The sequence below is a fragment of the Pelmatolapia mariae genome, linkage group LG16_19 (assembly GCF_036321145.2).
Source record: "Pelmatolapia mariae isolate MD_Pm_ZW linkage group LG16_19, Pm_UMD_F_2, whole genome shotgun sequence".
Classification (NCBI taxonomy): Eukaryota; Metazoa; Chordata; class Actinopteri; order Cichliformes; family Cichlidae; genus Pelmatolapia; species Pelmatolapia mariae.
Genome location: NC_086241.1, coordinates 41680287 through 41692978, shown reverse-complemented (window position 1 = coordinate 41692978; position 12692 = coordinate 41680287). Strand labels below are relative to the sequence as shown.

Here is a 12692-nt window from a genome sequence, read left to right as displayed (position 1 = left end):
TGTTCAAGGCTTGGGAAATCTTTTTGTAGCATAAGCCTGCTTTAAATTTCTCAATAACTTTATCCCTGACCTGTCTGGTGTGTTCTTTGGACTTCATGGTGTTGTTGCTCCCAATATTCTCTTAGACAACCTCTGAGGCCGTCACAGAGCAGTTGTATTTGTACTGGCATTAGATTACACACAGGTGCACTCTATTTAATCATTAGCACTCATCAGGCAATGTCTATGGGCAACTGACTGAACTCAGACCAAAGGGGCTGAATAGTTATGCACACCCCACTTGTCAGTTATTTATTTGTAAAAAATGTTTGGAATCATGTATGATTTTCGTTCCACTTCTCACGTGTACACCACTTTGTATTGGTCTTTCACGTGGAATTCCAATAAAATTGATTCATGTTTGTGGCTGTAATGTGACAAAATGTGGGAAAGTTCAAGGGGGCCGAATACTTTTGCAAGCCACTGTATGTAACTCCAAATCTTGGTGTACCTGAATCACAGACTTCTCCAAACTATGCCATTAGATAACATTTTTGGGTGAGTCAATGATTTATTTAAAGCACTCAACATAGAGACTGATCTCCCATCATCCTCACTAATTGATATTTCTACCTTTTCTCAGAAGATTAAAAAAAATAATTGACAAGTGATATTCAATACCATTTAATACTGTTTGGTGTGTTAAACCTCCAAAATTGAAAATAACAGGATCAAATGACAGAAAAACAGAAAATCTAGTGGATAAAGAACCCCTCTGGGCCTCTAGCACAAGTCTGATCTAACACATCAGACTGGTGACAAAGTAAGGCCTGAATAAACACCACTGTCTTGGAAGTCTATTAATAAACATCTGGCAGCACATGGTTGTGATCTCATGTCTATGGCATAGTTCTGTCTCCAAACCCCAAAAAACCCCACCCAAACAGAGACGCAGCCTGAGCTGATCAAAAGTTCATCTCATGTGTTAGCTTTCTGTTCAGGACAATAACACAGCAACAGATCAGGGAGATGCCCTCCTCTCTGATTAGACTCCATTGAGGGAAAAGAAAAAAAAAGAAACTAAACCCCTCTGAGGTTTTAAATTAAGTATTTGACTTTTTTGTATTAGTATTATTATTTTCCACAAATTTTACCTGCTCCACTATCATACTGCTTAAAGTGTAAAAATCACATGCATGCCACACAGCCCAATGCTTTGAGAAAATTTGTGACAATTGTGTGCAGGAAACAGCTGCAGACACTGAAGAGCGTGTTGACAGTCAGCCCAGTAGGAAAACATGAAACTGTAATTTAGTTCAATAGATTAAAGGTTGTAACTATTTCATCAACTGCTGCAACAGCAATAATCAAGTTTAATCAAGACATATGTAACAGCACATGCTGTGCATCATGTCTGGTTCTCCTGTACAGCAGTGGGATCAGATGCATACGACTGATATTACCATTGTTCTGATGAGCCAGGGTAGTGTGCTAGAACTATAACAGAACATATACTTTCAGTCAATTCATATCTTGATACAAGATTTTAGTGGTGAAGTGAGGAGGTGTGATCTGGTCAGTTACAGAGTCCACTTTTTCTGAGAAAATAACTGACTTCAATGATTGTTCCAAATGTTAATACATTACTATATTACACGAGCAACTATGTATACAACTTTCCTTCACATATGGACTTTCAATGTGTGACAGATGTCATGTCAGATCACAAGACTTCCTCTTATATAAGGAAGTACGTTCCAATTTTGAGGATTTATTTGAAAGCCCAGCAAAGCAAGCTGGACTGAGGCTTTTGGCTTATGTTTAAAAGCTGTCAACAACCACCATAAGACAAGAAACAGATCAGACAAATGAAATGGGTCTATCTCTTATAGTCAGTTGTCTCCTACCTTGACACACTGCTCAGCCAGGTCTCTGCTGGTCCTGTTGTTCAACTCCACTACCACCAGTCGATTACACAGCGCTTTGATGGCCCCATCCACTCCCACAATCCTGCGGGTACATTCTGCCGACACGTCCAGGTAGTAGGTTATTGCTCGGGCTGTAACCTCCAGCACGTTATCTGGAGCACTCTCATCCAAGAAGATCTTACAGAGCGCTGGAAGGAACGTCCGAGGAGGACATCTGGCAGATAAGAGAGGGATGACGGTGAGGAAGAGAGAGTGCTGAATTCTGAAATCATGACCACCAACTGAATGCTTGTGAGACAAATACACAAACTTACGTCTCAAAGCAGCGGTCAACGTTATCTGACATGAGCAGTAGCATGCACAGTTGCTCCAGAGCAATGAGTTGCATGTCACGCTCATCACCCTGACCCATCTGCAGCCACTCCAGCAGGGTGTCTGGGTCCACATCGGCCATGATGGCTAGCCTAAAGCAACAGAAATATACAGAAATCTTATTACTGACACTCACAGCTGTCATTTATGTGCAAGCAATCAAAGTAGAGATGAAAGATGCATAATTTAGCTACATTTAAGTAGCTAACCGCTCCCCTGTGTAAGCTATTACTGTACTAATGCTTAAAAAGATCTGATTTGTATGGTTTATTTATTGTTAGATATAATTAAAAGTGTTAGCACTTCCTATTAAATGTGATTTTGTTGGGAAGCTCACTGTAATTTACCCAAGCTATATGATCCTGATCATTTTTTAATTTGTACCAATAGGGGGGTAACAAAAAACTTACTTGCCAGGTATATCACCTTTGGGGGTTTGCATCAATTTGCCATTCATTTGTAACAGCATTTTTCAATGCTTCCTTACTTAACAATGATGTCACTAAGTGAAATACGATCTGAAGCTACATCAGTTTTTTGGTGTCTGTTATGTGGACTTTGTGTGCAAACAGTGTGTGGAAGTGCACATCTCTGAGAGAGCAGAGAGGAGGCATTGAGGCAAGGCACTCAAGGCTGAGCGTAACCCTAACGATCTTTGAATCTCCCTCAAAAAAAAAAAAAAATTCAGGAAGATGAATTACAATGGAGTCAAAATTGCAATAAAAATATAGATATAAATATAAGATGAAACATAACCATAAGCAAACATGCAGGGGTTTCTCTTTTTCTTGGAAGACATTTAAATAATCTTTTGATAATAATGTAGAAACAGAGCCAAAACACTAGTTACTAGAACAAAAAAAATAACAGCACTAACATTTTCAAAGCTGTATGAAAGTATCAATTTCAGATTTAGCTAGCTATAAATTATGCCAGATTGGTTTCTTCATTAAGTCAAGCTTTCTATCATTCCCACACAAGTGTGAGGTACTGTATAAAACTAAACTTAATAAAATAAATTATTATAATTTAAAAACAAAAAACCAACAAACAAAATGAAAGCCTCACCTAGCTTCCCGTTGGCTACCCGGTCTGGCTCAACACCCAATCAGTTGTGTCGCTGTTTGGGACTCATCCAACCAACCAGAGAGAGAGAATGGGAAAGGGAACACACTTAAGAGGAAGTGCTGACGTTCACAGGGATTTCTGGGACATGAAGTCTCTCTACCTGCAAACAGGAAGAACAGAGGAGAAAGGCTCAATTGACATTCATCTGTCTGTACATGAAACACACTAAAATGATTATCTGATCCACATTTAGAAAAACAGGAGGGCCGAAAACCAAAGCTAAGGTAAAGGTGGCAAAAAAAAAACAAAAAAAAAAAAAGAGTGAAACTTTTCAGTTTAATTAGTCTGTTATTTAGTACCCACCAGCAGCTACTTGTATCTGTACACTGTATCCATATAGGTTTCTGGATGTAGCTTGATAAACTTGGCACTCCACCCTTTCATTTGCGGTCACTTGTGGCTCGGAAAAAAAAATTACAAATGGCAGCTGCCAAAGCACTTATATTAAGGCTTTGAAATCTTGACTATTGTTGCAACTATACTCCTACCAGCCACTGACTGAAAGCAGCAACCTATAAACATTAAGTTTACTGTGACAATGCAAAACTCAATACCAAGTTAGAATTTTTTTATTGTTAAATACGTCTTCAAACCAGAGGCTCTGTTCAGAAGCATTACCATGCAGCAGTCCCTGCTGAGAGTCTATTGGTTCCACCCTAAGTTGATTAGTGGCTAATTTGAAGTCTGCTTGCTTGTTTGACTGTCTGGATATAAACAGGCTGTGCTGATGCAGATCCTCTTATCCACAGATTAATCATCACAACTGGCATCCTGTGCATCCTGACCTCTTCTCAACCCCACCACAACCATGGGGCAACCACAGCAAGACAGAATATAGTAACTTGCTCAGCCACAAAACTTCAGCCTTCGGCTGGCCCTCCCTCTAACACCTTTTAACCCCTGATAGTGTTTCTATTGTCCAAGTCCAGACAGAAGTTGGGAATTACACAGTGTGATAGAAAACACTTTCTCATTCTTCCTGTTCATGACCAAAGCTCACCCTGTGGAGTCTGTCTAGGCTCTTTGAGTGTAGCTGAGAATTGGAAGGATGCCTCATAGAAACCACTTTTCAGTCTAAAAGCATTGGTTAATGTTCAAAACATTTGATAGTGAAATCCACTATATATAACAACCAAGACTTTAAGTCAGAATTTATAACATAGAAGATCTGGCGATGGCATGTGCCATAACACAATAACTTCAGTAAAGTCAGTGTTTCCAGACGCTACTCTTAAAGCCCTGCCCCCACTCTCCCTCTGCACCTCCAGTTCTCTCACAAAGGTTTCCTGCAGCATGGAGGGATACAGCTCAGCTACTGTCACCCTGTAAGAATTGATCAATTGATATCAACTGCATGTGTGGCAACAGCTGACAAAGTTTAATGATTTGTCAAATGGTCATCCAACTTGCCTCTAAAGCATAATACAGTGCTGCAATTGTATCTGTTTGCAAATCTATTTGCCCTATAGTCCTACAGAGAGGGGTTTTCATTCAAAACAAACAAACAAAGCAAACAAGCTCCTATGCAGTCCTCCATTAAAATCGAATACCACCATTTATGTGATCGTTATAGCAACACGGACGAACAACCATGATGTCATTTGTATGCCATGCTAACGCCACAACAAAGTTGGATGTCAAGGTGGTGGTATACCTGCTGCTTGATCGGTTGGTTTTCATCAGACTTGGGGAACGCTGCATTGTTGGTTTTGATTTTCATGAAGGAGATGCTCTTGTGACTCATCGAGTAATGCGACCGACTAGCCAATAGGTGGCACGTCATATTTTTGGGATCACTTGAAACCCCAGTCGAGTAGGTACTAAAAATGTACCTGGTACCAGGTACTATCACCCTATTGGAAAACCCTAAAAAAATGTGTCAAGTTGTGCCAAGCCATCTCAATCCAACCCGAGTACGTACTAAAGGAAAAGGGCTATATAGGTTGTAACTTTAGCAAACCACAGAGAATAGCAAAGAACCAACAACACTACAAGCAAAATTAGCCCACAGATTCATTGAACCACATATTTTTGCCAATGCCTCCATCTGACAACAGGTAGACATTGGCAGTCCGTACCTGTTGACAGACTGCCAATGTGGCGTGGTGAATCAGGTAGGCGAAATCCTCACATCATTTAAACAGCATGCTTTCCGAATGCCTTGTCTCAAAGTCACAAATGAGCCTGCTAGTTTTGTCATGATAGTACAATTTCCAACTAGATAACTGATACCCAGGAAAATACGCAATACTACTTAAATGATAAAACAATTGTCTTATACAGTTGAAAAAAAATATTTTAGTTTGTCTGAGGTGGTGCTGTGCTTATGGTGAGCTGACACCATATTTTCATTGCTGGTCAAATAGAGTTGGTAAGGTAGGCTGCTGCTATTTCTGTCTAGTTGTTGGTAGACTGTTAGACACAAATTACTGTTATCCTGTTGAATTAACAGTGTACTAATGTTACAAATGGGAAGACCTGGTAGCATTTGCTGCCTTGCTCAACATCAGCCACCATAAAAACTTTGATTTCGGGACTCAGGACGCTCCTATGTTCCACTCCATGCTCCAGAAAAAGCAAGGAAACACAGGATTTGTTTTGGTTCTTAGCTATGTAGAGCCATTTAAGTATCACTTCAAATAAATCATGGCAATAAACAAATATGGGCTACTAGCAGTCTGTAGGCCACTCTTGCTTGTGTTGTTGGTAGTGGCCATCAGCCAGTCCCAGATGAGAGCCAATTTCTAACATTCAAAGAGCTCAAGCAAGACCAAGTGTTATGAAAAATGAAATGTGTCCACTGCAGCCACTGTCTGTGCTTTTCATGCAATAATTTTTATCCACAAAGTTTCTTTCACAGTTTCCCTGTTCCCAGTGAACTCCACTATTGCTCCTTTTTCATTTTGGCCCACTTGTCAGCCAATCAACATTGAACAATTGCTTACATCATTCAATTCTAGTGACACACAGTCAGGATCCTAGAATGTGCATGGGAGTGTATTTCGGGTGGGGGGAAATCTCATCTCCTCCTTCTGTCTGACCAAAAAGTATACGTGGACACAGACATTTGCAGGATTAGTGAGTCACAAAGACACAATACTGGTAGCATATATGAAAAGTTTTACTACAGCACACGTTAAGGACTGCCATGGATTGTTAACTTGGCAGTTGCTGGGTGTTCGAATAGGTATTCCAAATTCAATTTCCAACGAAGAACTCAGGAATTACAACTTATTCAGGAATGCACCGTAAGTCAGACTTGAGGGGGCATTCCAGCTGAAAATTCTATTAGAAACTGAGAAAATCTGACTATAAATGAAACAATCAATTTGGAAGTGACCTCACTAACAGTTCTGACATCCAACTTCAGAGGTAAATATGGCAGCATTTAACCAGGCAAGTATTAAGAACCAATTCTTATTGTACTTACAGCAATCTGGCAAATGGAAAAGCTTCTTAGGGAAATGTGGGTACACTAAAAAGAAAACTAATTTAACACCAACACATACTGGAGAACACACACCTGTAAAACTTTGTTAAATTATCTAATCACAAAAAATTACTTTTGCGTAGACTGTACTGATTTTGTTGAAACCAACTTGCCGAAACATAGCTTTTCCAATGAGGAGTGGATACCTGAGACAAGGTTAAAAGAATGTAAGCTCTCCATAAAGCATTTCTTAAACCAGAAAGACAGCAATTGAAACATGGACATTTATTACTCAGTAATTCGGCAAAGTTCGCTTGACATGATTGAAACCTACAGAACAGCTGCCACGCTCACAATATGGTGAAACCGTTACAGTACACCAACATAATAAAAGTTACACATCACATAACAGTTACACAGCAAACTGTTAAGAGAAGTGACCATTAGGTAAATAAAACAAAACAATAATATAAAAATGAATGTTGATGTAGTAACACAAGAAATCAACATTTAAATGTTCCCATGTTGAACTCAAACTTGTATACTTTATATTTACGCAATGTTAAAAAGTCGGGCAAAGAAAGCTTTGTTATGACTAATGGAAAACAAACACGTTCAGCCATATCCGAAAGAGCTAATCGTATGACCGCAATTTTTATTATTTGACGAGCCATACGGAGCCGAACTATTCACACAAACCAACTTAAGAGGATATAGAACAGCTATGTTATTGGAAGCGATAAGCCTTAGAGTTAGCTGTCCAGTTGGGTACATACAGTTTTATAGTCGAGTAGTAGCTTCACTTCCAGATTCGCTAATGTAAAGCATCGGCCGATGTCAGGCCGATAAAACGAAATAAAACTTAAAGAAATCTCCATCATCCCCCAACCTCAGACTCGGCTGCTTTCAGTTAAGTCATACAATTGTTTGTCGCTCAATATAAAAGTAATTTCATGTACCGAAACCCGGAAAGCCGGCTAATGTTAGCCGATTAGATAGCCTTAGCACCACGTTAGCTTTCAAAAGCAAGCTGACTTTAACAACAAAAAAGCTTTCTCCCTACTAACAACTGAAGCGTCTGGTCCAAAAATGTTTTTTTTATTCAAATCATTTATATCTGTATTTTATGCTTGCTTTGTCAACCAACTATACATGCGGCCTCGGACTCCTAAAGGGAAACCACCGGACTCGAGTTCCACGAGAGCCGAGAGGCCACGATGAAACAGCGGACACAAAACTCAAGCGACAACGGCCTCGATCTTCAGGTCACCAGCAGAACGATTCACTCACCGTTTTTGCTCTTTTCGACAGAGAGACGATCGACAAGTGTATGAATAATTCTTCTGGGTTCAAATACAGGGTATAGAGCCGTTTGTGCCGGGAGTTACGTCAAGGTGTTTCCATTTCTTCTCAAAGAGTCTTAAGAGGTCAGAGTGGACGGCGGCCCGCAAAACACAACAGATCGGACTGAAATGGAGAGCTGAGGCGATTGAGCCCGCTGCCTTCAGAGGTCACTATCTGCCTCGGAAATGCCAATGTTCAAAAGCTACTTGCTTCATTTTTTTTCATTAATATTCTTAATTATTCACAAAAATGTATATATCACGACTTGTAAATCACGAGCTCTCACATAAATATCATTTTAAAAAATAGTATATAACACACTGAATATTAGCACGGCGAGGAGTTAAATTTACAGATGTCCCCAAACAGCTCCCACATCTCCCTTAAAGTTTAATTTGTACTTATGTAGTATGTAGAGCCACGACGTAGCATGTGCAAGTGGCCGTTTGCCACTGTCCCCGCATCAACAGCCATGTGTAGTTAGATTACTAGAGGTACACATCACGTTACCCATAGATTATGAGGTAGGGTATCAGAAGGGTTTGCAGTTACAACTTAACTAAGGTGTAGACGTAATGCAGAAGTATAAATATATAAAAGGAAAGCAGAAGTACAAGTAGAAAAGTAAAAGTAAATATATAAAAGTAAGTATAAATATTTATAGGTATTCTAGCTGTAAGGGCCAATATATTTTCCTATATTTTCCAAAGTTTGTTCATAACAAACATCATGTTTCAGCTGTTCATAAGTTCACATGGCAACAGATCTGTGGCCATATGTCTTGGACACTTGGGTAAAAAGAGCTTCTACACTGTCAACTGATCACCACCTGGTGGTGAATTGGATCAGGTGGCGGGGGAAGATGCTGGCCAGACATGGCATACTCAAACGTGTAGTGAGCAAGCATTGGGGACATCTGGCAGAGGCCCCAGTCCTCCAGATCTTCAATTCCCAGCTCTGACAAGACTTCAATTGCATTCTGAGGGAGGGTGGGGACAGTGAGTCTGAGTGGACCATGTTCTGCATCTGTATTGTTGAGGCAACTGCAAAATGCTGTGACTGCAAGGACATTGGTGCCTGTTGTGGCAGTAATCCCAGAACCAGAAGTTCAAGGGAGCTATCAGGTTGAAAAAGAAGTCTTATCATGCTTGGTTAGCCTGTGGGACTCCAGAAGCAGCTGACAGACCAGCAGGTCAAGCGGAGTGTAGCTGACCCAAAAACTCGGGTGTGGGAGGAGTTGGTGAGACCACTAAACAAGACTTTTGGTCTCAAAGCGGTGGTGGGATGTCACTGACCTCAACTGACATAGGCAAGGCAGTGGAAGGAACACTTAGGGAATACCTCAATCCCACTGTCACGTTTTCTGTATGGAAGAAGAGTGAGGCTGAGGGGGATGACTCGCTTATCACTTGAGGTGAGGTCACTGATTGAGTTGAACAACTGCTCCGTGGTAGGGTAGCTGGGCTGGATGAGATTCACCCTGGATGTTGTGGGGTTATCCTAGCTGACATGTCTCTGCAATGTTCCATGGAGGTCTGGTGGTGGCTTAGATTACATTGCACCAATTCATTACTAAAGTGTGCATAGGAATTTGTCCAATCAGTCTGCATGCTTTTTGTGGACCTGGAAAATCTATTTGACTGCATATCTCAGGACATCCTGTGTGAGGTATTTAGGGAGTATGGAGTGTCTGGCCAGTTGTTACTGGCCATTCGGTCCCTGTACAACTGCAGCAAGAGTTTGGTTTGTATTGAATACAGTAAGTCAGATTCATTTCCAGTGTGTGTTGGTTTCTGCCAGGGCTGCCCTTTGTCACAGATTCATAGTTTTCATGAACAGAATATTTAGACATAGCCAGATGGTGGAGTCTCCAATTTGGTGGGCTTTGTTGAAAAACATCTTTGTTTTTTGCAGATAATGTGCTTCTGTTGTCTTCATTAGCTTGTGACCTCCAGATTGCTCTGGGATAGTTACTTTTGTAACATCTGCTGTAATGTGGATTTTATACCAGGTTTTCATGGTCAAGAGAACTGAAAGTGGAGGTGTCAGTTTAGCAGTTAAGACACCTTCAAACTCTTATCTATGGTCCAATGTGTGGGTAGGGACAGAAGGAATGACTGGCAGAAATTAGCTTCCTCCAAGGGGTGTCTGTGCTCTCCCTTTTGGAGGAGATCTTGGTCATTTGAGAGAGGCTCAGACAAGATAAACAAACTTAAAATTGCTCAGCCTACTATGAAAAGTGAGTTTACTACCCTGAATACATCAACAGCCTGTGCGAGTTTTGTAATGAACTCTTCTGCTTTCAGTGGAGGCTCCATTTGTTACAGTAATATAGTAGTATTACTGAGCAACAGAAACACACATGACCTTGTTCTAACATTCAGGGTGAGAACTCAGTGAAAAGCTATAGGATGGAGCCAAACTGTTGGCACTATGATGACGTGACAACTTCCCTAATCACTGCATATTTGCAATTATCATAGGCATTACTTAAGTTTTAGGTGCTCTGTAAGACAATAAAAGACAAACATGCCTTCAGGAAGGCAGGATGGAATCACAAGGCACTATAGAAATCAAGGCATTTTATATTGTAAGGTAAAAACCTTACAAAAATACAAAGAAAACAGAGAAAACCCCAACAATTATATGACTCTCTATAAGCAAGTGCTTTGGTCAGAGAGGGAAGGGAAAACTCCCTTTTAACATGAAGAAACCTCCAGCAGAACCAGGTTCAGGGAGGGGTAGGCCATCTGCCGTGCCAGGTTGGGGGTGAGTAGATGAAGACATGACAAAGACATGCTGTGGAAGAGAGACAGGGATTAATAATAACATGTAATTAAATGCAGAGAGGTGTATAAATACATAGTGAGTGAAAAAGGTGACTGAAGTAGAAGCACTCAATGCATCATGGGAATCCTCCAGCACCCTAGACCTATTGCAGCATAACTAAGGGAGGATTCAGGGTCACCTGATCCAACCTTAATTATATGCTTTATCAAACAAGAACCTAATCTTAAAGTAGAGAGGGTGCCTGTCTCCCAAATCTTTGATCCACGGCGGGTGTGTTGCAGTATGGGGAAAATCGATTAGACACAGGAAGGGGTTGTTGGTGTACCATGGGCTTCTGTTTACAACTACGCTTCCTCCTCACTGTTACCTAGCCATCCTGTTTTCCCTTGGGACAATCTGCTGGGGGAAGAGCCAACGGGGCCTACACTACCTTTGGCTGCTCCAGCTACAGGGGCCTGGCTAGCTACGGGTTTTTCAAGGGTGCGAAGCCGGTCCAAAAAGTGATTGCAGGAATTTAAGCTGTTAGAAATTACTTATTGACCTAAATTCTGTCAAAAATAGATCAATCATATCTCTCAGGAAGAATGTCAAGTAATTTGGAGCCAGTAAAAGCATTCCTATCATAAAATAGCTGCTGCAACCAGTTTTTGTCAAAGAGACCAATTTATCCTGGTACAATGTGCCACTGACATTAAAAATAGATAATAGTAGTTCTATAAAATTATTTGAAGTGACCAAAAAGGACTGGACTGAAGACAATATAGGTACAAATACGCAGAGTCATGAAGATACTTCAAAAACAGGTATTCTTTTTAATTTGATCTACAATCCCTTCATGAATCATGTTCACTAGAGTGTATTTACTAATATTAGTAAAGACAGTAGATGTTAAAAACACATAATGACATCAGAAATCACTTTTTGGCCCAACACTGGGTCCCCAGAGCTCCAGAGAGGAGTTACTAAACATCTGACACACTGAGCAGGAAAGCGCAGGAGGGAAAGATGAAGAGGCCATGCTGCAGGTAAATCAAATAAGACGTTATCAGTAAGTTGTTAATTAAATGGGCTACACAAAAACACTACTGTGTGCTTGCACACAGTAGAGCGGTAAAGAGAGCCAACTTGAAAGAGAATCACCTTTGAGTTAACTTTTTATTTCAAAGCTGCGCTATTACACTTTACACAGAGCCACTTTAATGTCATCTGATATTTGCTGTGCTGTTTTTAACCACATTTAGTAAATCGTAATTGTTTTTGGTTCTTTTGTATAAATTTGTAGAAAATTCCAGTATTTATTTTCAGATGTTTTTACTTTTTTTAAATATGTGTTTGGTCATATTTGGTTACATTTTATGCATTGCACTATGTACATTCTACTTGTTCTGTCTGCTGGGTTTAGTTTATCTACTGGAAAAGCAATGGTATTTCTTAACTGTAAGATATATTGCCTTACTACTACCGTACTTTGAACTCCGATGATTAGGATGTAGATCTTGAAATGCACCTTCTTTAACAGTTATTTCTGCAGGTAGCGCCTAGTGATTGAATTATGCTGTAGTCCTTTTACCAAATGTCTGAGCTGTACTCACATTTAGATTGAATTCATTCAGTTCTTTGGAGGACATGATCATTTGGAAGGTTTACATTTACCATCTTTAAACCCTTCATAGTCACAGTTTTCTAAACCATAAAACCTAAATGTGAAGAAAACGAAGAGA

At 40.2% G+C, this 12692-nt stretch overlaps 1 protein-coding gene across 1 annotated transcript in view; it reads right to left on the bottom strand.

Annotated features, from left to right (window-relative positions):
- The window catches only part of hectd1 (HECT domain containing 1), a 44530-nt gene extending 36208 nt beyond the window's left edge, over positions 1-8322 (bottom strand). The window contains exons 1-4 of the mRNA XM_063496914.1: positions 8128-8322; positions 3348-3507; positions 2222-2371; positions 1887-2121 (exon numbers count right to left, since the gene is read on the bottom strand). Of these exons, the coding sequence (XP_063352984.1) occupies positions 1887-2121; positions 2222-2361 (375 nt within the window). The 5' untranslated portion in view covers positions 2362-2371; positions 3348-3507; positions 8128-8322. The remainder of the gene's footprint in view (positions 1-1886; positions 2122-2221; positions 2372-3347; positions 3508-8127) is intronic.
- Between the last annotated feature and the right edge of the window lie 4370 nt (positions 8323-12692).